General features: G+C 43.1%; 2 protein-coding genes across 2 annotated transcripts in view; one reads left to right on the top strand and one right to left on the bottom strand.

Moving 5' to 3' along the window:
• Window positions 1–1,566: 1,566 nt before the first annotated feature.
• On the top strand, window positions 1,567–2,310 carry T265_14930 (hypothetical protein; the record flags this gene model as incomplete). Its single annotated transcript, XM_009175826.1, has 1 exon — window positions 1,567–2,310. A coding segment is annotated over one exon (744 nt), but the record flags the coding sequence as incomplete, so codon positions are not given.
• An 11,163-nt stretch (window positions 2,311–13,473) lies between these two features.
• The window catches only part of T265_09674 (hypothetical protein), a gene marked incomplete at both ends in the record, with an annotated part of 117,825 nt that continues 106,881 nt past the window's right edge, over window positions 13,474–24,417 (bottom strand). Inside the window, 3 exons of the mRNA XM_009175825.1 lie at window positions 13,474–14,840; window positions 18,372–18,882; window positions 21,093–21,235. Of these exons, the coding sequence (XP_009174089.1) occupies window positions 13,743–14,840; window positions 18,372–18,882; window positions 21,093–21,235 (1,752 nt within the window). The remainder of the gene's footprint in view (window positions 14,841–18,371; window positions 18,883–21,092; window positions 21,236–24,417) is intronic.

Below are 24,417 nucleotides of genomic sequence, written 5' to 3'. Positions count from 1 at the left end.
GATTTCTAAGAGATGTGAAGGAGTGTGAAGGACGATCTTACTTGTTTTCTAAGACATCCGCCTTTGACCACACTGAGAATTTCGGTATACTAGTTCAAACAACAGGACAAGATTGCCAATGTAATCAGTGGTTGGGTCTTTTATCACGAACTTTCAATGACATCAAATACAGCGATAACGTGCCCAGTGTCTGGACTGATCCTAGCGGTCGACCACAGCGGACTCATCTGACGTAATACGCAGCCAAACAAATCAAAGGGTTGTTAGGTCAAGTCCTTGCACCCGAATCCCCGGGCTATCCTGGTCATTGCTCTCTCTCTCTCACTGACCCAAATCCAGAAACAAAATGCCTTGTGAAGAACACGCACCAAACTGTCATGGTGGATCAGAGAAGTCGATCCCGTAATCAGACATGGAAGAAGCTGTTTATATGGAGGATAACTGTAGGGATAAGGCGGAATGCACCGACAAAAACCAGAGTTACTTTACCGTTTATGCACGGGAATTGAAAGACTGACTCACCATTTGCCCCACATGACATACACGAAGACCAGTGGCAAGGGGGAAGACAGATCTCGGTGCATTTGACGAGCCAGCAGAATGAGGATGGCAGTGAGAATTTCACAATGCAATGCATAGGTCTCGGAACTAATCCAGTTTATTGGCAAAATCACTACTTACTTCACTGGAACCTTGAGCAAAAGGCTAAAAAGCACCTGGAAAAAGCACTCTAACAGAGAAGAGGAACCAAAAACTGACATTCATTCACGTAAAGTCGTACTCATTACCTTCGACTGACCCATCTGCTAGATGTTTCAGAAAATTCTGCTCAGTTGTATGCTCTAGTAGATATTTCGCAGATATCCGAAAGACAAGGAGTGAGTTTTGGACGACAGTAAGAAGATTTCTATCACTATCGTGAAGTGAGTAAAGTCAAAAACTCAACCCACTAGTTTCCACCAGATCGGAAATCCGACCCCAAAAATTCAGTTCCTTGGGAAACAACGAACTTCATCAATGCAGACAAGTTGTGTGTTTTAATGTTGTGTTTCCGGAACTCTCGGAGAACTGACGGGTTTACTTCTTCAAGCCTGTTCATTTCGTTGCTGAAAGTGCACGATGTGTGGCCATTGGTATTTAGCAGCTTACTATTCTGCTGGAAGCCATTTTATGTAAAGAAATTCCCTCCACAATGGGTCAGCTGGAGAAATGGATTCACCTCCAACGTATTTTCTCAGGAATTCATTAGCCGATATACCATTCAACGCGCTTGCACTCGATCCCATCAGACGCGTAATCAGGTAGCGCCCCGATTCAGAATGACCGCGTCATTTCTCAAGGCCAAGCGGTCGCGCGTGAAGTTTTTATGAAGTTGATTTGGAGAGGACGTGAAATTGTAGTCAAATGCATATAGTTTTATTTTATTAGTGTTATCTGCTTATAACTTTATGCGTGTAGATTTTCCGCTATTGTTAGACACGGCGTTCATGATGTTCAAGGTCACTGCTGAAGTGAGCTTCACTCAGGTGACATTTCGCTCAGTAAGCACGACATAACTGCGTAACAATGGTCGGTAAACTTTTATGCGTGTTTGTTAGCCTCCTTCATGTGTGCTACGGTATTGAACGCAGCAGGGGTGCACTCGGGCCTAGAGTTTTCACTTTTGTTCATGGTGACGACAGTGCAAGGTTGGATTTCATGACTGCAGATTCGTATTGCCGAACACGTGTTGGAACCGAACAGCCTCCCTCAAAACCTGTGGGTATAATCGAACACGAAGATGGAGTTTTCGCGAAACAACGGCACAGATCCTTTAGTAATGAAACAAATAGCGATGACCTAATGCTTGAGACCAGACTAGCGTCATTGCACTCCTACCCGGAAACGCTTGCTCTTGTTAAATGGATTTCGAAACAGGAGAAACATTCTTTCTGGATCGGTGGAACAGTCACCAAAACTCTGAACGAGTACCTTCGCCCCATATACGTTCTGCAATGGACGGATGGGAGTCGAGGTGACTTCAGCTTTTTAAAACTGCCTAGCGAGGAACTGTCGGAAATAAGAGTTGGTGAACAAAGATGTATCTCTGTGGACTATCTGTCAGGGCAGTGGGGCCTGCATCCATGTGAAGAAAAACGATACTTCGTCTGTCTCACCGTTCCAGTACTCAGGAATAAAGTGCGACACACCCTTCCCACAACTATTCCAAGTCCTGCAAAACAGCCATCGTGGGTCGCTCCACCTCCCGTCCTTCGAAGCCCATCCCCTCGAAATCAACTAACAGCTGAGGAGCTACGCCGGCTTTTGTCATGATAAACTTATCACAACCTCATCAAATTGTCATTTCGTTGAACTCACTCCGCTTTGATCTATGGTATGTTACCGCATTTAGTGCTCAATATATCGAAATTTCGGCAAGAAAAATATATTTCGTTTCAATGAACTTATTCTGCAGCACAATTATACAGACTTCGTCAGAGTGGTTGCCATGATTTTTCATGGTATTGCTTCTTAGTTTAGCATTTGTGGAGGTGTGGAGTGAAAAAATGTGCTCACCTTAGTTTCACATCACTCACCCAGTATTTGTACCATTCACGAAGTCATACGTTTGGATCAAATAATTTTGCCATGCACAAACATAGTGGTTGGTCTGGGTGTTGGCTGAAAACAGCATCGCATCGATTCACACATCTGAATTAAAAGATTTTAGAGGTTTCTGTTACCAAAAGACACAGTGGTGTTGATATTTACACTCAATTGCATAGTGCTATTTGTGGCAGTAATTTACTCATCAAACCCACTATTCAGCATCTGCGCTTCATGTGGGGAGAAATTTGTCAACATTGGGGCTTATTCTGTAACTGAAAATTCCAAGGGGTATACGGAAAACCTATCTACCACCTTACGCTCGCACTTCCTTCTTAGTGGGTTGGGAAGGGAGAATCGAACACTCGCCACTAAACATTCCTTAATACAATCCGGTTTAAGCCTCTTCACCTTAACTGCTCTCAAAAAATTTGTTTTATTAGTGCCACTCAAGACTAGCATTTTCCGAGGTACTTACCTAGTTTTAGTTTAAAAAATGATCATGATTGAGTCACGCTTTGGGGTGGCCAATTATGCACACTGTTATCGCTTCAAGTTAACCTATATATAGCTGGTAATTCCTATCGCTATAGATTGAATCCTGTAAGGTTACGTCCCTGTATTTTGTCCTCTTACCGTTTATGTAGCTCCATATGAGTGACAACACTTTTTGCATGCGTTAGGAAGTTACGGGGATCATCTTCTAGCGCTCCGGTCTTTCATCCCACTGTCATGTAAAACTTTCGGCAAGCTGAAACTTTTTGAAATCTGTACCTTAAGTCCCAGGATTGACAGCTTAGCTGCGAGTTATCTCAAACAACTTCGACTCTTCACATTTGGGACCTCCTGGAAGAAACCAAAACATCTCTTTCATGGCGAAAATTGAAAAAGTTTCACTCTGTTCATCTTTTGAAAAGCAGTTTTCACTAAACAATCAAGTTAATGGGCGTTGCACTAGAAATTCATTAAGTCCGTTAATAACATCCAGTGTTGTTTAGTGTAGGACCCTGTGCATTCTTCATCTGGGCTTCCATGTAGCGTAACGTCTACGGGAGCACTACCTTGTTCTCTGGAGTACCGACCCAAACGAAACTCGAGGCAGCCTGTGTACCGTACAGTTGGTGGTGAAGTATCACCAAAGAGAGATGCATTTGAATCTCTGTTGTATGTTTTGTAGAAAAAATTAGTTTGAAAAATAGCTTACTCTGAATTAGGCGAGGACGTTCAATGATCAGTGATATGCAGGAGGCTATTATAGTGAATTTATTCATTGTGAAGATGTGTTAGGAGTGATCTCACTCGAACTCAGTTCCTGAAACAGAAAGGTTCGATGACAAATTTATGAAATGCCCTTTGGTTCGAACTCTAGAGAATTGTATGTCCTTGTGCTAGATGAACAGTTAATACCCATGGAAAGCCGTTCACTATCGATTAATTAGGTCCCCAACATGCCTGATAAATAAGACATCAATCTTCAATTGCCAGTCGGCAAAAAAAACATTGTTATTCGTCGCACTGAATTTTTTAACACATTAATAAGTTTGGGGTGCGTTGTCCGATGACAGAGGGTAAGGTAATATCACCAGAAATTGCCCATTCACACATTCTTGCTTTGTTGAACTTTCCGATTACAGCCTTTTAACCTTGTTGTTGCAGAAGCTGCAAACACGCATGAGGCATCCGCTGCGATTTACACACCCTGGATAACTTTCTTCAGGAAGCCCAGTCATGTTGACGGCCATCGTTTGGTAAAATTACAAGGAGGAAAGTTGGCGTTGTGAGCAATCAACAAAAGGGCAAGGCTCACCATCGTCCAAGAGTCGTGAAAAGTGATACTGGAGTTAGATTTGTGTCAAACTTTTACTACCTTTTGTAGCTACGTTAGAAGCAAAGATATTGGACGAGTCTTGAATACTCACTAAGAGTAGAGGTGTGTTTTTGTTTCCCAGTCATATTGGGCAACAACACCGAAATCCGTCACAAGGACAATCTAATAGGTACACAGAAATAACTAGAATTCCGGAAGGATGGTATGTTCTGCGTTCTGTATATTTTATCTCCCTCCTTCCGTTCTGTTCTAGTATATTATATTCCTTTCTATTCAGTTTCTATTCTGTTCTACCCAACCTCTATTCTAACTGTTTTGGGAAGAACTCCGAATCTACTGAAGAATGATGTATAATATACCTGCATATATCTGCAGTTGTAAGAGTGTACGATCGACATGGACTCTAGTCTTTGAATGACAGTGGGCTGTTGTGCTCTTAAACTATTGCACTTTAAATACTACTGAGATGTGCGAACGACCTTGATTTGACAGAGTATAGTTAACGTACAGCGGTGCCTTAAATTCACATACTGCTCCGAGTGTAGTACGTGCTAACTTAGGCAAACAGGGTGCTGTATATACAGTAGCTAATATTTTCACTGTTTTGATTTATTTACATAAAGCCAACCAATCAATAAACTCTATTAATGCTCATGATTAGTTCCCACTAACAACTTATGAATCTCCAGCTGGACTTCCTTCGTTTGCAGTTTTGGTTTGTTGCATATTGTCCAAGCGACGTTCCTACATTAACAGACAAGCTGCCAAATGCCTGATGAGAAAGTCTTGTTCACGTGTCCAGGAGGAGTATGACATGCATACAGGAGTGCCTCAAGCACAAAACCCTTGTGGATGGGACGTATGATTATTTTCAACCCACCTCAAAATCACGCCGATTCAGTCTCTCATCCGTATGAACCTGGTGTACAGAGGGTTGAGGAAAGATGTTTCCGAGTTAAAATCCGTGGCCTGGCCAATTCGTTGATGTGAACACTCATAGTTTCCTCGTGCAGTCAGGATTGAGGCGGCTTAGCACTTGAGAAATTGCGCCAATCGTGACGTGACTGTGTCATATCCGTCTCAACGTTGTCATATCTCATTGCTGGGTCTTCTCCGGACTGATGGAGTTTACTCACACAGCTAAGTTTACGCCTTGATGACTAATAGTCCCTCCACATTCACTTTAAGCAGTACCGTTAGGTTAACGTTGTAATATGGTCAAATTATTCGTCTACGTGCTTTGTCGATTGGATAGGTGACCTGAACTCACTCTTCGGAACTAGCTTGTTCTTGCAATCGGTTTTAGCGCTCACGTCGAAAAACTCAGGCACACGTAATCCCGAGTTGCATCTACAGGTCGTGAAATCTGCTGTGCTGTGTTTTGGCTTTGGACTTTCCGTACAGTACTTTGATGTTGTTTTGCCAAGAGGGAGCACATCTAGTCAGTCCCCTCGAGTGGATTCTCAAAAGGAAGATCGGCGTAGACACAGACCCAAAAACCGACTTCATATGTGCAAAGAGGAATCCTGGATACGTCGACATATACGATACGTAAATTCTGAAGCACAAGGTGACACCCAAAATTAAAACAGCTTATTTTCGTAAAGGAAACTACTCACAAGGTTGATGAAAATTCTTCGACCTTCTGAGTAGTTTCCTTTATGATAATATACTGCGATATCTCGAATATCTTGCCAACTGAATCATGAGGCGGCCTGTGTGCAGCACATTCAGTTGTAGAATATCATGAACGAGAGATTCAGTTGAGTCTCTCGTGAAAGCCAAGTTGATTTGCAAATTAGTGTATTTCTTTAAAACAAGCTTAATTCAAACAGGCTGCTGGATGTTTGAAATAGTGTAATTCTTCCGGAAGGAGACATCCAAGAGAAAAGTTGCCTTATGGCATCCTATTTGATTTTCAGACACCTGTCTTAATTTGTCAGTAACTAATGACTACCACCAGAAATCGGACCCATCTGATTATCGGCGAACATTGTTCAGTGTTCAGAATCTGTTAATTAAAAGGTCACAATCCGGTTCCTCTATATCAATTTGATAAGTCTTGATAGAGAAAAAAAGCATTCGTGTGAATGAGTCTTTCGGTATCCTGTCACAACTCAATATTAGGTGCAACCGATTTCGCCTGGTTTCACAAACTAACCACCGAAGTATGCGTTTAGGAAAAGAACCGTTGTTTCCATTCCATCAGTACGGTACTGATAGTTGAAATAAATAACTTGCTGACTCAGCACTCTTGGTGACTTGATACTGGTGGATGTTCTAGTGTGCTGTGTCAAATCCCTTACGAAGCATGAATGAGTTACGCCTCCAAAGATGGTGTCTTCGAAATGGATGAATTCACAAGAAGAGAGCACAATCACCTGGTACCAAATTATTTGTAATCCAAACCCGAGTTCACAGAATCCCTATTTCTTACACAACTTTCGTAGTACTAGCTCATCCACACAGATGGGCAAAAAGTTCAAACGGCGTCCAGGAAGGATCATCATGTTAACCGAACCGGAAAGATTGGATCCCAAGTTGAACCCGAATTCATGTAGGTTTCCCCATCGGCTTCAAACCTGGTAACCCACCCTAACACACAAAGTCTCTTGGCTGACACCTGATGCAGATTTAGCCTTAAGTCTCGACCAACCTCGTTACCTAGTCACTTGGCCTGACGAAACATTTGTGTCAAAAGTGAAACGCTGCCCAGCACTAAATCTACCTGTTGTTACCAAACCTTTCCGAAAACAATGACTAATCAATTGGCTCCAAGCGTTTTTCAACTGAGTGAACTACGAACATTCTTCTCAGTAGTAAATGAGGGCGTCTGTGATCAGCCCAAAGAGGGCTTGTCTGTGTCCATAATGTGTGGAAGGCGGCAACACCGGCCTTGCAAGTTCGAAATGGCGATCACAACATTGGCGCACGTTGGTATACGTCGAACACATTGGTCAGTTTCTTCATTAATCCGCTCGACTTCATGCGGTGTGTACTGTAATCCTCAATCTAAACAGCGGCCTTGTGACTGTCATGCCTCAAAGAAACCACCAGCGAGTTAGGGCACTGAAGCATCCGTGTTGAGCACTGATGTCATGCTGTCGATAATGATGATGATGATGATGACCAGCGAGTTTTCCTTAGGAAGAGAAAACCAGAAGTGGTAGCTTCCAAGAACCACGGACAAGCAATTCGCTCCATGTCCACCAACACTGAAGCCAAAAAACTCAGGCGCATAGCAAATCAAGGGTTTTGTACTTCAGTGGTGCCAAATTGACACCAGAAGGAATTTAACTCTCAGAAAACCTGCGTTTGAAGATGACGAAGTCAAATGATGGTGGTGGTTTTCTCGAATACGCCCATAAACATTCAAACCAAAAGGTCCATTTTTCAAGAAAATCGATTCACCACCAAGCGAGCAATCAGAAGTTCAAGTGCATGGTTATGTATGTATGCTTTCAGTGTGGAATACCTGACGCTGTATGGAGGCTAATGAGCGTAACAGTTTACAGTCTTAATCAAACTTGGCTTTAGTTCAGAGCTACGAATACGAATAATCTTCTTGGTAAAAGAGTTGGTAAAAGAGTTAAAAAGATAAACTGAAGGAATTGATGGCGTACCATGCTGTTAAATGTCATACCTGGTAGGGGGAGGGAACAAATGACCGTGTCCCAAAAGAATTCAACGTGGAGCAAAGTGACGTTCAACATAAAGCAAACAAAAATGCACGGATGACTGAATACTTTTAGATTCTGGCTAGGTCGACCATAAAAGAGGGAAAATTGCCATTTTGTTGGTAATTCGCAAGTCAAACACTGCACTTCCTTGTTTGCAATACCGTAGTCATACCACAGCCACTGGATGCACGAAAAATCTAGCTCACCAAACTGGCCTTTTGGAGATGGTAAGCAAACACTAGGACTATTCTACTTTCATAGGCTTGTTGAAAGAGGTTTTGCAACATTATCTTCGTTATACTACAGTATGCAATTTTTCAACATTCATTTGGCTTAAACAGTCTTCGGAGGACATCCAACCCAACTACTGTGCTTTGAACGTGCGACTTCGCGCAAGGTGGAAGTTCCAATCTCACGGGAAAACGAAACTGATAGAATCCACCGGATTTATCCCAGAGTATGAACATGAACGGAAATTGCGAACATGATCAATATTTCTGGATTATAACCCAACAAAGCCTTAGTTGACAGACGACAGCGCCAATTTCATCTGAAGAAACCGGAAAATCAAACTGGTGATGGCTCGAGCAACTGCTTTCGTTCGACTACTATCCTTTCAGTGAGAGACATTCTCTAGATATTATCCAAGTGCAGCCAAACCACGTACCCATTTTTTTAATCAGATGTCATTAATATCAAGCTCTGTCTCAAGTAATTTAACAAGATAATACCTGTTTACTTTCTCCGTCGATATGAAGCGAAACAAAGTAACAACTGTATCAATCATAAGGTCGTGTGCTTCGAAGAGATGGGTGATTTTAGCACTGACTTCGCGGGTAGCGAATTTCGCGTTCAGTCGTGATCCTTTTCTGATCTTGTTTTGAAGTTCATGTGAGAAAAAAGGCAATTGTATCGAAAACCTACATGTTAACACAAATTTAGGAACGTAGAGGCTTCGCTTGATTCCTCCAGTCGGTTTTGATTTGGCCAAACCCACTCAGGCCAGCAATCCAAATCAAAGCCGATCCAGACACTACCCATAAGGTTGCTGAAAATCCATCGACAGCCCACGACCGGTTTCGCTCTTCTTGGGGCTCATCAGGTAGGCACAGTCCCCGGGTTTCCGTCAACCTTATGCTCTACTGGAAACCAAATTGCACGAAATTAGTGAATGTACACTCATTTGCAAACTAATTTCGTTTTGCGAGAGACCCACCTGGAATCCAGATGAATATCTCGGTTTCGATGTTTTCAGTCAACTGAATGTGCTGCACCAGGCCGCCTCATGTTTCAGTCGCTGCGATATTCGAGATATCGCGATATCGAGATATTCGAGAAACATAAAAACACCGAGAGATTCAGCTGGGTTCCAGTTGAGTCTCTGGAAAAACCAAATTGGTTTGCAGATGTGTGTATATTCGCTGACCCAGACACCTTAGAAATCCTTGAATATCACGTGAGATTTAATTAGTATCTTACGCGCGACAAACACGGAGAACCTTCGTCAATTCCTTCAATAAAATTGTCCAGCGTGTTTCAAGCGTTTGTGGCGCCACCTGATTGGGAAAACGAAAATAGCAACTGCACTGCGTTCTTTCTTGCTTATAATTAAGGCTCAGTGAAATAACAATTACTACTCGCTGAAAGCTTCATTTCCAAACTTGGGGGGTATGGTAGTCACGCGTGAAAAGCTAAATTGACAGTCTATCAAAAACGTTGGAATCTGAAAAAAAGACGATCTGCATGTAGTTCCAGAAATCACTCTGCTCATCAGGTGACCACCACTATTCACCACCAGTTTCGCTAGACTCGGATTAACAGCGAATTATCGATTTCGACTGCCAACGATCGACCAGGTTCGATCGGCTGCGTATGTAGCTTTGACATTGATTAGCACAACGTCGTCTGAGCAATACTCACCGTCATCAATTTTGGCGATAAAGCAAAGTTTTTTGAACCAGTCTCCAAAAAAATCGATTGCACCACTGCCGCTAAACTAAGGAGGAGTTTTAACTAGTGTGTAAATGACAGCTTGGATGCGATCTGGAAGGTTATGGGGCCACCTTATGACTTCTTTTTCTTGAAAGATTGTGGTGATATTTGGAAAACTTGGTAGTATTTTTTCGTTTTTTAATGACATTCCGACTGAACTCGTCCAGTCATATATCAATGGTTCAGCTTCTGGTTTTTGAGGATTGTACATTCACTGCACTCATACTGTTCTAAGAGTCACAGTCGGTTAAGATATTGACTATACGTTCAACATTTTCAAAACTCTTGCTCACGCCAAAAGTGGGTGTTGTCTTACCCAAATGTCCCACTGTTCTCGCTAGTCACGAGAATGAAAATGTTAAGTAACCCAACATCACACTTACACCATAACACATCACGAATCCCAAAAAGGAAGGCGAAACTTCTTAGCCTCAACCCTTAGATGATTTTCGGGTCTTTCTGGACTAGTTTCGGAGTTTGATGTAGCGTACACGGATTTGTTTGTTTTCCGACTTTCACAAAACTTCGTGATACGTTTTAAAATCGGTAGTTTTTTTTAATGAAACCGATCCCTCTGGTTGTGCTCCCATTATAAGAATGCCCTCCGTGGTCTTTCAGATCAACGTGGATCTCTCAATCCACGTTGTTCGTGTAAACATCTTGAGTGTCATGTAATGTGAGCCTAATTTTTAGATTCATTGTCTACTTCCGAATCATAACAACTCGTGTGGCCATCATCCCCCAGGTAATCAAGTAATAGAGAACAACGTCCAAAGTTGTAGTTGGATTACCGTTTCTTGCAACATTGAAATTATCCCAACACTGAGATACTGTCATGCCTTCCGTATCCGAATCGCGTCAGAGCATGGTCCAACCACATCACGTCCTTTATTAGGTGCTATATTTGTGCTGTTACCCCCTGGAACATAAATCTGATACGATGGGTCTGATAGTCAGCACACTGGCTAGATCTCTCACCTTAAGCCTCACTTTTGAGTGATTACGAAATCCGAGGTGTTGATGCATAGTGCGTTTCCGTATAACTGCTGGCGTATGCAACTGAGAATCACGTGCGGAACACTGTGATGCTCTTCTCTCTTCAGGCTTGTGTGACAGATAGTCAAATTTCAGATCGTGCGGATACGGGGGGTGTACCGATGCAGCAGACTCAAACTACCCAAAATGCACTGCAAAATAGGTTTGCATTAGTGAATAAATACAGACAGGCCAACTCAACAGGTTCGATCAGGTACTGACTTAGCAGCCAGAGCAGTGACCAGGCTTTAAATACGAGCTCGGTGGGCTGCATGCCCAGACGGCAAGGGATAGCGGACAGTCCGTTGCGGTTGTCACACCGGAAGTGAAGGTTGCCTTTCTTTGGAACCGCAGCTGCTCCGACTTCACGATTCCAATCGCTGTCTCACGGTTGACCGTCAGTTAGACCACAGCACACTTCAACATCAAACGTTTCATGGGGAACAGGCAACCTTATGAGTAGCACATTACAAAGATATACATGTATCGCAATATTTCGAACATCGTAGCGACTGAAACATGAGTCGGCCTGGTGTAGCACATTCAGTTGCCTGAAAACATCAAAACCGAGAGATCCAGCTGGGTTCCAAGGTGAGTCTTTCGAAAAACGAAATTAGTTTGCAAATGAGTGTATATTCACTAATTTCGTGCAATTTGGTTTCCAGTAGAACATAAGGTTGGCGGAAACCCGGGTACTGCGCCTACCTGATGAGCCCCAAGAACAGCGAAACCGGTCGTGGGCTGTCAACGGATTTCCAGCAACCTTATGAGTAGTACATTACGTCTTGATTGATGTTTCATTGGCGTTCTGGAGGACCTATCCGCGTTAGTTCCCGAGGCAGGACTGGAGAAACATGGAATTCTAGGCACTGTTGGCGTGGATTTCAGCGAACGCCGCTGAAGTCGAGCAAGAGAAATTAATATTTATCGTACACCAGATGAAGCTGTACTCTATCCCGGTACCTGTTGACGTCACGCTATCCTCAGATACATGTTGAGCATTCATCGCTCTCGCATAGCTCCCTTTACGATCAGAGCGGGAAACTTCTCACTCTGAGGTTCACCGGCATTGTAAGACTCCTCAATGAATAATTTTTCTTCGGTTTCTCAGAGGTTACACAAAACAAACATGAAATATGAGCAAGGCAATAAATTTGTTATAAAAGATAGGGAAGGCGCTAGTCGGTGCAGTACCTGTCAGTATCTTCACGACAGAGAATCGGGACGCTATCTCTGCGTTTCTCACACGCAGCCATAGCAAGAACCCTTGTCTCATTGTAACCACAGCAACCAAAAAATAGTTCAGGATAACTTTTGTGGGGCTGGCGTATAAAGAAGAAGGTAGGGCCACCGTCAGGTGATAATACCCAAAAAGCACTGCAGCAAAATGGGGAATCGACATCAAAGAAACCTTGAGGCAAGTTTCGTTATACTTCAAAGACAGAGGCATGTGTGGGGTGGAAGACGTCTTTGGGTCATGGACAGAGGAACATTGTTTCAAACGACAAGGATAGAAACGGTCGATGTGAAGAGGAACAAAACGATGGATATCACCATAACGGTAAAGATGATCATTCATATATGAAAGGTCACTGGACAACAGAAGCTTTTTCGGTGTCTCTCACCCTATTGGTTTTACCAAAATATATACTTTGAAGGCACTAGTTAACACAGGTGATCAGAAGTGAACACAATTTTTAAGGCGACGAACGCAGAAACGAGGGTTTCTTATTTATGGTGCATAATAACGATAGAAGACAGATTCGGAAAAAAACTTATTCAACGGAGAAAATCCTTGGTAGTGAGGATGAAAGAATAGAAAAATATGGATAACATGGCAAAAACTTGGCGTAGTAGGCACAGTGGTGAATCGTTGGCAATGGAGGGACAGTGTGCATGTAAAATACAGGAAGACACGATTGGTTGACTCCCATCACCTTAGTTGACCATCAGCGTATGCTTAACACCTTGAGCAGCAATAACAATGACATGAGGGTTACATAAATAGGTGCACGAGGAAACTGGATAAGAGTAACAGGGACTAGAATGCTCAGTGAGTACCGAAAAATTGGTACAGATCCTGCATATCGAAATGGCCAAATGTATATCCACCATGGTAATATGTATATACAAAAGTGGATTTGAGCGAATCCTTGCTGGTTCAAGTATTATTGCCTATTCAACACAAGGTGTGAGGGAAAGCATACCTGAAAAAAACACGATAAACATATTGAGCAGGACTGAGTCGCAGTCAGGAGCAAAAACGACCGCTACATGATGAGAGGGTGAGGGAATACTGAATTTGACAGCATGTTCACAGATTGATTGTCACTCGATCTAGCCGGAAAGACAAGCTGCTTGTGTTAGTAGTGAGAGGTAGCTCACAAAGGTGGTTTCAACCTATTGTAAAATCCTAAGACATTCAAAGAGAAATTTACACGGGACAACGAGGAAGAGGGTGGATGTTCTTAGAATGCACTGGATTCACAGTTCCAAATCATAGTAGTGAGCAAAAAATACTTGCCACAAAGGCAAAACTCTCAATGCTTTCTCCGGAATATGGATGTACGTATAGGCCATGATTATTATCCCAAAACTTAGGTCACCTGATGAGATGAGGTCTACTGAAGTTCGTTCAAACTTTCGAGTAGCAGGTTTAGAAGATATCGTTGTGAAATTCGTCCATCTTGCGCGTAGAATGTAGTCAACCGATGTAGAGCATTGGTCTGTGCATCACCACTGCTCTGTGCAAGTTGAGCCCAGGTATTTCGTTGAAACTCACGCCATGCACTATCGAACGTTCTACTCCATGCAAGAAAGTCGTTCAGCATGGCGCGTCGGGAATTAGCTGCATCTAGTTCTTCTGGTTTGATGTGGGTCACATCTGGATGCTCAGAAGGAACTTTACGTGACTCATGGTCGGTCCGACTTGCATCCAGGGCGACCAGGTCTGCAGCATTACTAAACACTGTGATGAACTGCTCGTTCAACCTTCTTAGTCTCCGTTCGCGTTCTCCCATTTCTAACAACACAGCTTGGTCAACCTGTCCATGTGTTCGTGACTCTCCCGGATCCGTCAGTTTTAGCGCTATGAAGGAACTCAGAAGTACGGGATGATAGGCAAGAAAGCTTCCAAACCGAAGTACATAGGAGTCCAAGTATTGTAGGATCGGGTAAGATGGGTGCCCTCGTTGGGAATGTTTTGTCACATCTGTCTGAATCTTGGCCAAAGCTGAGCTCAAGTTGCTCAGGCTGAGGTAGGCATGACCGCCAGGTTCACATTCAAAGTGCACTGCAGTTTCATTGGATGCCTCATATGCGTCCACCATATCCAGCATTACGGTTGAATGACAACTGTTGGGTGTACAAACTGGAATGTTGGGGGCTTCAATTGCTTGCATGTGGGCCATGGAATTGGACTGCAGTGGATCAGCGGAACTCCACATAACTGAGAAGTTTGGATCCACTATTGATCTGGATGAATTAGTGTCCAAATTTTCCAGTTTTGTTCTAGCTTGTGAGGCTGACCGGCTCGGCAGCAGGCTTGCTAGCTCCTCTGAACCTGTGGACACGCACAATCTGGTGGCACCGAAATCGGGAGTCTGGGTTGTTGCTCGTGTTGGCATTGATACCGAGGCTACTTGCATGCTGTCGGTGTAGCGTGGTGAGCATTGCAAACAGCTGATCAGCAAGATGGGAATGCAGTCGATAAACCGATGCTGAAAGAATTTGGAGAAAAAAGATTCGGTTAGCAAGGTTCATCAGAGAAAATTGTGACAAATATTTGCCCCGAAAACAGTTTACAGGCCCTGTCAAGTGACAGCAAACGTCAGACTGTGCTGTAGCTGTTCTCCCTCTGGCTCTATTCATGTATGGTAGGGTGACCTTCCCCAGCGAATCATACATCTTGTAGATAATTAAGCTATTCGCATCAAATCAGAACCATTAAATCAGGTATGAGAAAGGAAGGTAACATTAAATTCTAGCGTAAAGACGTTCAAAGCATGGCTGTTTCAGTTTGGTTAGTTATTATCAATCACTACACAAGTCCCAAGGTGACTTAACCTCGGAGTTTCGGTAGCCCATTCAGAAGTTTCGTTTTCAGCCGCTCGCTACTTCTTATTGTGTTTCTCCTATGTATCTAAAGAGGCGTCATACAATTGCAAAGAGACAACAACTAACACGTTCCCCGAAAATGCTTCTTATCTGCATGAAGTATGTAAATTTGCTAATCCTCCAAGTCCATTTTTGCATCATGAGCTAGCCAACTTTTTTTAATACAAGGCCGAAATATCTTTCCTATTATTGGACCACAATGTTCCGCGTGAAATATGTCAAACTAAAGAAACCAATCGGAATACGTGTTTATGGATTAAAGTCACTCTTAGGTATATGAAACATAGCAGAACCAAGGGCAATCCCCGAACAAGTGAATCATGCTAGGGAATTCTTCTTTCACATTGCAAAGTGGCCTGTGTGTAGATCATCCAAGACAGCTTGGTACGCTCTAGGGGGGATCGGAAATATGTCGGTTGCATCCATCAGGAGTTACAAACCATATTAGCCGGGGAAGTATTATTGGAGTGCTGGTATCATAACTTTTCCCGTGGGCGCTGGAAATATCGAATGAAATCTCGTCGTATCACCTCTCAGCGATTTGCAGACAAGGATTAAATCAACGGGCGGAGTCATTATCAGGTGACCCACTGAGCATTGCTGGAGATTGTCTATACAGTAGAATCCATTAAGCAGTTTGTGCAGTGAATAGAGACCTGAAGAATGATCCTTCATACCTCCAACTTGAAGTCTAAAATAAGAGTGACATCCTGTTATTTAAAATTTAGAATATTATGAAAATTGCAAGCAAATTGTCTCTGCCTTGTGGTCAGGCTTTCGAGATAACCATAATCATCTTCTTGCCCTGGTCAGGGTGATTTAGCAGTACCTGAGACCACACACAACCCTTAAATATATCGTTAAAAGCCACTTTATGCCATATTAGCCGTTGTTTTGTGATGCATATGTGATCACCAAGGTGCAGGTCCGGGTATGGCATAGGGGGGATCTATCAACAGAGCTCCAGCCGCATTCTTGTATCCTTTGTAGAAGCTGGCATACACGGCTGTAGCATTGTACCGTAGCTGGTTATCCTTATTCAGAAACAGACCGGATGGTTAACGCACGAAGGATGCGGAACATTTCCAGTTGAAGGTTCTCGAACGACTAACAAACAGGCCAGTCGGGTTACAGCCACCGTCTTCCAGTGTGGATAAGGTTGAAACGAAGGTCAAAGGACAGAAACGTATCAAGATTGTTCTCTATCGGGGACCTCGCCCGGTGGATATTCATCAGTGTAATAAACCCCAAAGGGTTGATAACAGCCAGTTGTCAAAACACAAAAGCTGGGGCGGCTAAACTGCAGCAGATAAACCACTTTTCAAAATTGTTGGTAAGGTGAGGGGATCTGGGTTTTTGTGGAGATTTCGTCCTGAAAGTGAAGCCAATCTATGCTGAAAAGCCGAGAAGCACTGTTCCGTCCCTATTAGGAATGCTCATGTGTTTAGACCACTAGCCAGGAAGACGCGGGTTCAAGACTCTCCGGAGTTTCGTGAGATGCGCACTGCTGATGATTACAAATACGGGTAAAACAGCTGTACAGTGCTGTACAGCTTTTCAGCATAAACATTTCAAAATATCCAATGCACCCCGTGTCTTCAAATGCGACGGGTGTCCATAACTTCAACAGTGTACATTACATGGGATATTAAGCAGGAGTGTATAAACTAAAATCGCTGAAAGAAAAAGATTGTACAGAGCGATGACCAAACGACTGATCCTCGAAAAACGCCACTAATTACAAACGAGGAACACCCAAATCCAATCAAGTGCTCTTCACTGAACCCCGTTTTGTAAAGCTTGCTTAGGAAGTGGCATCGAAAGCTTTACTCAAATCAACATACATGGCACCAGTTGAACCTATTTACATTTGGCCAGTAGTCGGTTCTTAAAGCGAGATTTTCATCTCCGACAATTGCATTTTTCTTCACGCTATAGTCACATGCCTTGAAAACGCTGTCCTGACACCGACCATATGCGATTCTCCATCATTTTACTCTTGAGAAATTTGTAGGGTTCGCTTGTTGACACTTGGTTGTAAATCAGTTCACTCATTCGTATCGTTGGTAAATTCCAAGCTTTCATCTGCTTGCGAAAGCTGGCACAACTGAATCCCAGTTTTTTTATGAATCTTCTCCAACTAGGTGTTGACTTTACATCTATATATTTCAGTACGCACTCTACGTTCATCTGGGAAAATTATACATATTCTAAGAATCTAAGTATTGTGCAGTCAGAATGGGGAGACGTGATGCTTTCGCTTGCAAATACTGGTGCATGTTGACCTGAAAGGTTTTTGGACATCCTTTACTCATTATCAACTAGGCCATCAGCAGTACGTAGATTTTTAGATTAGCTTTTCATGGAATGTGAGCCGTATAGGGATTTTAGCCTTCCAGTGGGGAAAAACGTTCGCACAGGCTGCTGAAATACTGATAAAACAGTTACAAAACGGCTAGAGATCACATTCTTATAACATAGTTCACTCGATGTATGACAGGATAAGGTGCTTATTCTGACGAAAACTGTGATGAAACGCATTTTTCAAACTGCATTTTACTGAACACGACTCATCGTGATTGCGTGTGGCAGTCAGGTTTCACCCAAGGGAGTAAACTTATCGATATGAGCTGTTTAAGTTCAGAGGAGTGGCGTTCTTTCCTGTGCTGTCTTCTGAGGCGTCAACAAGTTTACCACGTGAACCCCCTCATCCGATCTTCATGTATTCTCACGTAAATTTTGTCTTCTGCAGTCATCTGTGGTCTAGTTCATTCAAGGTTGAATACAAGCACAGACTCAATACTTGTGAACCCTCCATTTTGAAACCAATGAATGTTTCCAGATTGTGGAAAATCGGGCCATACATTTTCAAGGTCATTTCATTAGTACACTAGTTCCTTGGCGCAATCCGCATAAGAGTTTTGGGAAATAGCCAAATTTTTCGGTGTGGAGGCTTTCGAATGTTTTGCTTCATCGATTGAATCAAAATATGCGTCCCCAGTACTGTGACGAGCTCTCTTTAGAATAAGCAAAGTTTTTACCGTAAATTCTATTCACTTGAAATAAGTTCTCTCGCAACTGATTGGACTCATAAAACGTGGAACCAGAACAACTTCATGTGAAGATTCACTTACTTCAGCCATCCACAATACATCTTTCCAAGTTATCCATGAGGTTTCAACTTGTTCATCTCCGACTGTCTTGCATTCTTCAGAACTCGTTTTAGCCGCGACCTCCGGTTGTGCCTCTACAATCAGGCTTTGCATAGCATCAGTTGGCGTTTTACCCCACAATGAGCAGAATAAATGTACGGCGAAGGTTGAGATTCGTCGAAGAAACACATCGGTCCACAGACTAGCAATTGACGAACGCCAATCCATCATGTCAAAGGATTCCGTCCCAAAATCTAGGTTTATGGAGTTCGGATTTGGCCAGATGCCTTCATGCCACATGGCGTTCCAGGCACGACTAACCATTCGTAGAGAGCAGTCAGGTTGAGCTGTCCATCGCACTGTCGAGGGTATATTTTGACAACCGGTTGGCAATTGATCTGACTGATCTTTCTTTTTTATCAACGAGCCTTGTGGGCGAGATAAACGTGGAGACTCGGGAATCAGTAAATGGCAAATGAGGCAAACTATACGGCTGCGCATGATTATTCAGACTGCTTGGCTAGCTATACGCTAGTCAGCGCAGGACATTTCTTCCAAATGCGAGCCACAAATGAATTACACCGGATTATGCCGCCTACTTATGACAACCAAGTAGTTAAAAACCGACCTAAAAATCGGCGGTTGGCGTGGATAGCGAGAGCCTCTTTAGGTTGCTTTATAATTATTCTCGGGGGATTCGCTCTCACTTAGCTTAAAGAACACTTCAATTGCAGTGCATCATCATCCTTACAAATTATTGTGGTCTTCTACTACGAGATTTCGGACCAAACAGTGGGCGAGACTATGTTTGATAAACAGTATTTGGCTGCTAGGATCTACATGGTCATCCAGTCTTACCATTGGGGAGGTTACTACAACAGAATGGTTAGACGAAGGCGTTGCTGAATAGGTTATTTTATTACCCGAAAGCTCAGGCTAGACACGGTTCTCACATTCACGTGGACAGTAATCATTGGTAGAGTCACTAAGGAATATGTTGTGGGCGGAGTACTTAGCTTGTCAAAAATAAATAAATTAGCAAAGTTTCAGTGTTTTGCTGATCAGGCCTTGGCTCAGAGGCTTAAAGTATGGTACTCCAAACAAGCCATTTGCTTCCGTATGAGTAGTTGTGCAGTACCATCCACCTACTCTGCAGAGGTCAACACCGTTTTTATCATTTGCGGTGTATATGACCAAAAAAAGTTCTTTAATTCTGAGACAATCGGAAGTCCGAATTCAAGTAAATCTCTCATGATATCAGTGTGTATATCTTTTGTTTGGCATATGTTAACCAGACGTATCGCACACGAGTCGCCTCAAAGTTTCGAAGAGCCGATGGCTTATATGTTTTTGAGGTAAGTAGCGTGAGAAGATGGGTAGAAATGCACTAATATATCAATATTTCGCCTTATTCGCCAACCTGCATACTTGGCTGTCTCGACTAACCGGTATTCATTACCACCGTCACGGGCGAAATAACATCACTGTTGAATGCTGATACTTTGCTGCAGTACAACAATGTCTTTCTATTTGAAAGCCTTGTTGTGAAGAATAAAGATGGATTGGGAAGAGACCAAGTGCTAGCCCTCCACGATCACTCCAAGGTGCGTGCACCTTTAGACACTCATTCAAGCAATCTGGATAGAAAATAACAGCACAGACGTCATTTGGTAACCATATCTTGCAGTATCTCCTACAAGGCGTGGTAGGGATCACGTGGTCCCCATCCTGGAAGGAGATTCGTATCGACAGCACCCAGACTTTTCGTAATCCCTTTCATATCCGTCTCCCAGGTCAGACGTTGGATTATTATCTGCTACCACCACCAGAAAACAGTACTCTGTTCGGCAAGTGACGATGTGTCACGAGCGATAGGTGGCCTTAACCGACGCAGCTTCCGGTGCTGGACTCATTTTTCGATGTGCGTCCCTGTCAAAAAGGTGAACACTTGCTTCATAATTACAGATTCACCGACACCAACCCACACGAGCTGTGGTTCTGAGATGACAGTTTTCGAACACCTGAAGACGTCACAACTCTGTTGCCCGAAGAGACCACGTCTCAGACATGCAACCAAACAGCCTGTGTTGTAGCCTGATACAAACTTGGTACCAGATGCAGGGATATACCGCTTTGACGCCATAGGCATCTCAAATTAGAAAACACGACCCCGAGCCTTACGGATTTGCGCATTGATCTCATCTGTCATACTCCAATAGGAGCCAATACAACTTCCATGGTATGTAAAACGTTCCAAAACTACGAATGTCGCTCCCTAGATTGTGAGCGGTACCTTCGGTGAATGCACGTTCTCTTCTCACTTTGTGGGTTCAAAGGGAAGGGTGACTGTTACTACTTCATTTAAACACCTGTGCCTTTTTCTCTCTTTCAAAGATGAGAACAATATTGTCAGCATATTCCGGAGTAACAAAGTTTTCGTCAGCAGCTATTGGAATGGCGGAGTTTTGAAGACTTTCTAGCGTTTGTCTCATTATCTTGTACACCATACAAGCTAATGGGAATTACAAGGTTGAGTATCATTGCATTTCCCATATATCCGTCAATTTATGTCTGATATGTGTAAATAATATCCAGATACGGACTTTCATTGTCATTTTAATGGAGTGTATGTAAATTATTTCTTTGAAAAGTATGTGATTATAGTGCAGTTGATGGACTTGACTAAAATTTCTGGTGCACTACTTCGAGAGAAAACGAAACTCACTTGACTGCGAGATACAAGGCTCCAGTTGATCCATGGGAGATAAGCGCCAATACACTTCGGCAGGTGACGCTTGCGGACAAATGTTGTCGGAGAATCCACGTACTTCGGGAATTTTGAAAGGCTAAATACAAACAGTCAAACAAAATACGCAGTTCATTCATGGTCAGCTGATCAACATAGTTGAATAACCTCACCCATGTCCGCCGACACCGTTCAGTCGAATTCTGAGCAAAACTTATCTCTGGGACACCATTTTCATACGAATGATTTTGCTGCATCGTACGGTGTACAATGCTGAGCGGAAAACAGCGGGAGACATTTTTTGGTCAGAAGGATCGCTGGAAATATCAAGTGGCAACAACACTGACTAAGCAACCAGGGTAATTCACCGTCTGGTTCACGCAATCTCCACTGTAGTTGGGTGGGAAAATGTTGTCCAGTTCGTGCCAGCTGCCAGCTGTCACCTAGCAACTTGAGACAGGCCCATTCACAACAGAAATAAAGCAAAGCCGAACGAATCTGACTTAGAAGACCCAAATATGTCAAAGAGGCTGCCGCGTCATTGTCATAGGCGAAAAAGAATCGTTTCTTACATTCTTTTTTCGACCAAAAAAGAGAGCGTGACGGAGGTAAAGCGGAATTCATTCAAGCATTGTGGACGAGAAAATTCTCGTAAAATTCAATGAGTAGTCGTTGTCCTTGGAAAAATTTGACCTAATTCGGAACTATTTACTAGTTTCAGATGACCGGCAGAAACCTGACTTTCTTTTTTTAAAGCACTTCTGTAGAAGTTGGTCACCATACTGGAACAGCAGTGGGTAGTATTACTACGGAATGTCATGTAAGATTCACCCCGAACTTTAACGGGCCACGTCTATCAAGCGAACCATATTCGAGCTCAGCTTCCAGCAAGTAGCCCCTCGTCACATTCACACAGTTCTCCAACAAATGTCCTTAGGGAACGTTCCAGCGATTTCCACAAAATTTACAGAATTTGACGGAAAAACAAGCGCGATGGGGTCTGCGGATGGTATGAAAGTGAATCAGTTTATTGGGTCCCGTGCGAGCTACCAATCTGGTCAGATACTACTCTTATACATTATCATTTTGGATCGCGCTTTATGTACTTAAGCCTAGTTCTGAAAAGGCACCGACTGTGAGCTGCATCCAACATGACATACGGGAATTCTCGAAGATATGGTTAAAATGTGTTCAGAATGTATGCGTACGGTTGTCCCACTACAAGTGCTGTATTGAGGCGTATTTACCAGTGGCTGAAACAGAAATGGAATACACTCATTTGCAAATCAATTTGGTTTTCACGAGAGATTATGATATTGCAAATGAATATATTTCTCGAAAACAGTGCAATTTGGGTTCAAGTAGATCATAAGGTTGACGGAAACTCAGGGACTGCACCTACCTGATGAGCCCGAAGAAGGGCGAAACAGGTCGTGGGCTGTCGAAGAGTTTTCAGCAAACTTGTGAGTAGTCTCCTTTGTGAAAATATGCTGCGACATCTCGAATACCGTGCTAACTGAATCATGAGGCGACCTGTGTGCAGCACATTCAGAATATCATACACGAGAGATTCAGTTGAGTCTCTCGTGAAAACCAAATTGATTTGCAAATGAGTGTATTCCATTTCTGTTTCAGCCACTGGTAAATACGCCTCAATACAGCACTTGTAGTGGGACAACCGTACGCACACATTAGGGCGTTGCAGCGCCATGTGACCACGTGATCTGATCGATGACTGTCCAGTGTTGTTGACTGGTTCACGAAGATTAGTCATTTTCACTGTTTGATGTCCATTAAGTATGTCTATGTTAGTGACAGTCACCAGTTTTCTTGAATACGTTCACCTTGTGCAATGTGTCAATGATTCATCCACATTAAACATCTCGCTGTTAATCTGACTTCTGGTTCAACACCAACACTCAAAACGGTATCACTGCCAATTCCATTGACAGCCAGTTATTCCAGAAATTGCCAACACTGTGACCTCCTAACGGAATCTGTCCCCAAGGATAGCCTACGATGAAATCTCCCACTAGTCGTGATTTAATACAATCTATTTTCGTACCAAGTAAGATCACGCACAGGAGAAGCCAACTCTTGCCCTCCGAGTGTGTTCTCTTCGGGTATACCTCGTGCTGTAAAGTGAACAAATAACGAATCCTCTGTACTTCCCTACTGCTCGCATCTAGACAGGGTAGAAAAATCTCTGGGTGCATGTCGGTTTCATGAAAAAATTGACCAGTAAAAGTCACTGACGCAATTTTTTCATTTTATAGACTGGAAACAATCCATGGTCAGCCACTTAAGATAAACATCGATCTCACGGAGGCAAACGACTGAAAAAAAAACCAATACCGATGGATTTTTGAAGTAGATACAAGCACAAATTCGCCAGCCCAAGTACTGTGTGTGAAGTGGCTGGTTTCACCAGATTGGGGTGGATTTGCTACCCTGGTTGTCTCTCAGTCTATCTATCTACCCAGCTTATCTATTCATCTTTCCTTTGGCACACCCAACTCTTTTTTGTCCATTTTTACGTATGGTTTATCAGACTCTCGATGATGAAAAGAGGTGCCTAAAGTCATTCTGATTTGTTTACGCTGCCTCCAGACCCTCGTTTTTCGGATGTATGGAGATAAAATGTGACCGCACGTCCGCACATAGGCCCGCAACTAGGGTAAAAGGCCTGTGCAGTGCAAGACGCGTCCGGCCCAACCGAGTGACGAAAGACAGAGGGGTGCGCGCTACTCAACCATGCAAGGCTGTGTCAGTCGCTCAGCTGATTGTGCAGCCATACACGTGTTGCAAAGTCGTAAACAGTGCCACGATTGGTGCTCCAAACTTGACGGACAGTGCCAATGGGTGTTACCGCCAAAAAATGAACGCAAAGATAGCTGAAAGTGTAAAACTGTTGGTTTTGGCAGACAATGACCGACAATAAAGACATAGAATGTCCTGTTAGCGGACCAGTTTCTTCATATTCGACAATAGAGTATGTAGGATCTTTGTAAATAACGTTGACTACAGCCCCAACTGGGTCTTGTCTGGATAGCTGGATGATAGAAGTGAATGACCCGACAAAAACTACCGCAGGCGTGTACACTAATTCCGCTGTGTATAGAGAAGGGGCCACTTATGGTCAAAATGTAAATTAATGTAGTTGGGACGTAGCGAATGCCAACTTTGCCTGCATAAGACAAACAGGTTTTCCCTATGAATTTCATCTTTCTCGGACATGAACAAAAGGCACCTATTGTTGGCTGTGATAAGCCCACCGGTGCT

This window comes from Opisthorchis viverrini (assembly GCF_000715545.1).
Source record: "Opisthorchis viverrini unplaced genomic scaffold opera_v5_296, whole genome shotgun sequence".
Lineage (NCBI taxonomy): Eukaryota > Metazoa > Platyhelminthes > Trematoda > Opisthorchiida > Opisthorchiidae > Opisthorchis > Opisthorchis viverrini.
Note: the sequence above shows the minus strand (reverse complement) of the source record. Positions and strands in the feature narration are given on the sequence as shown.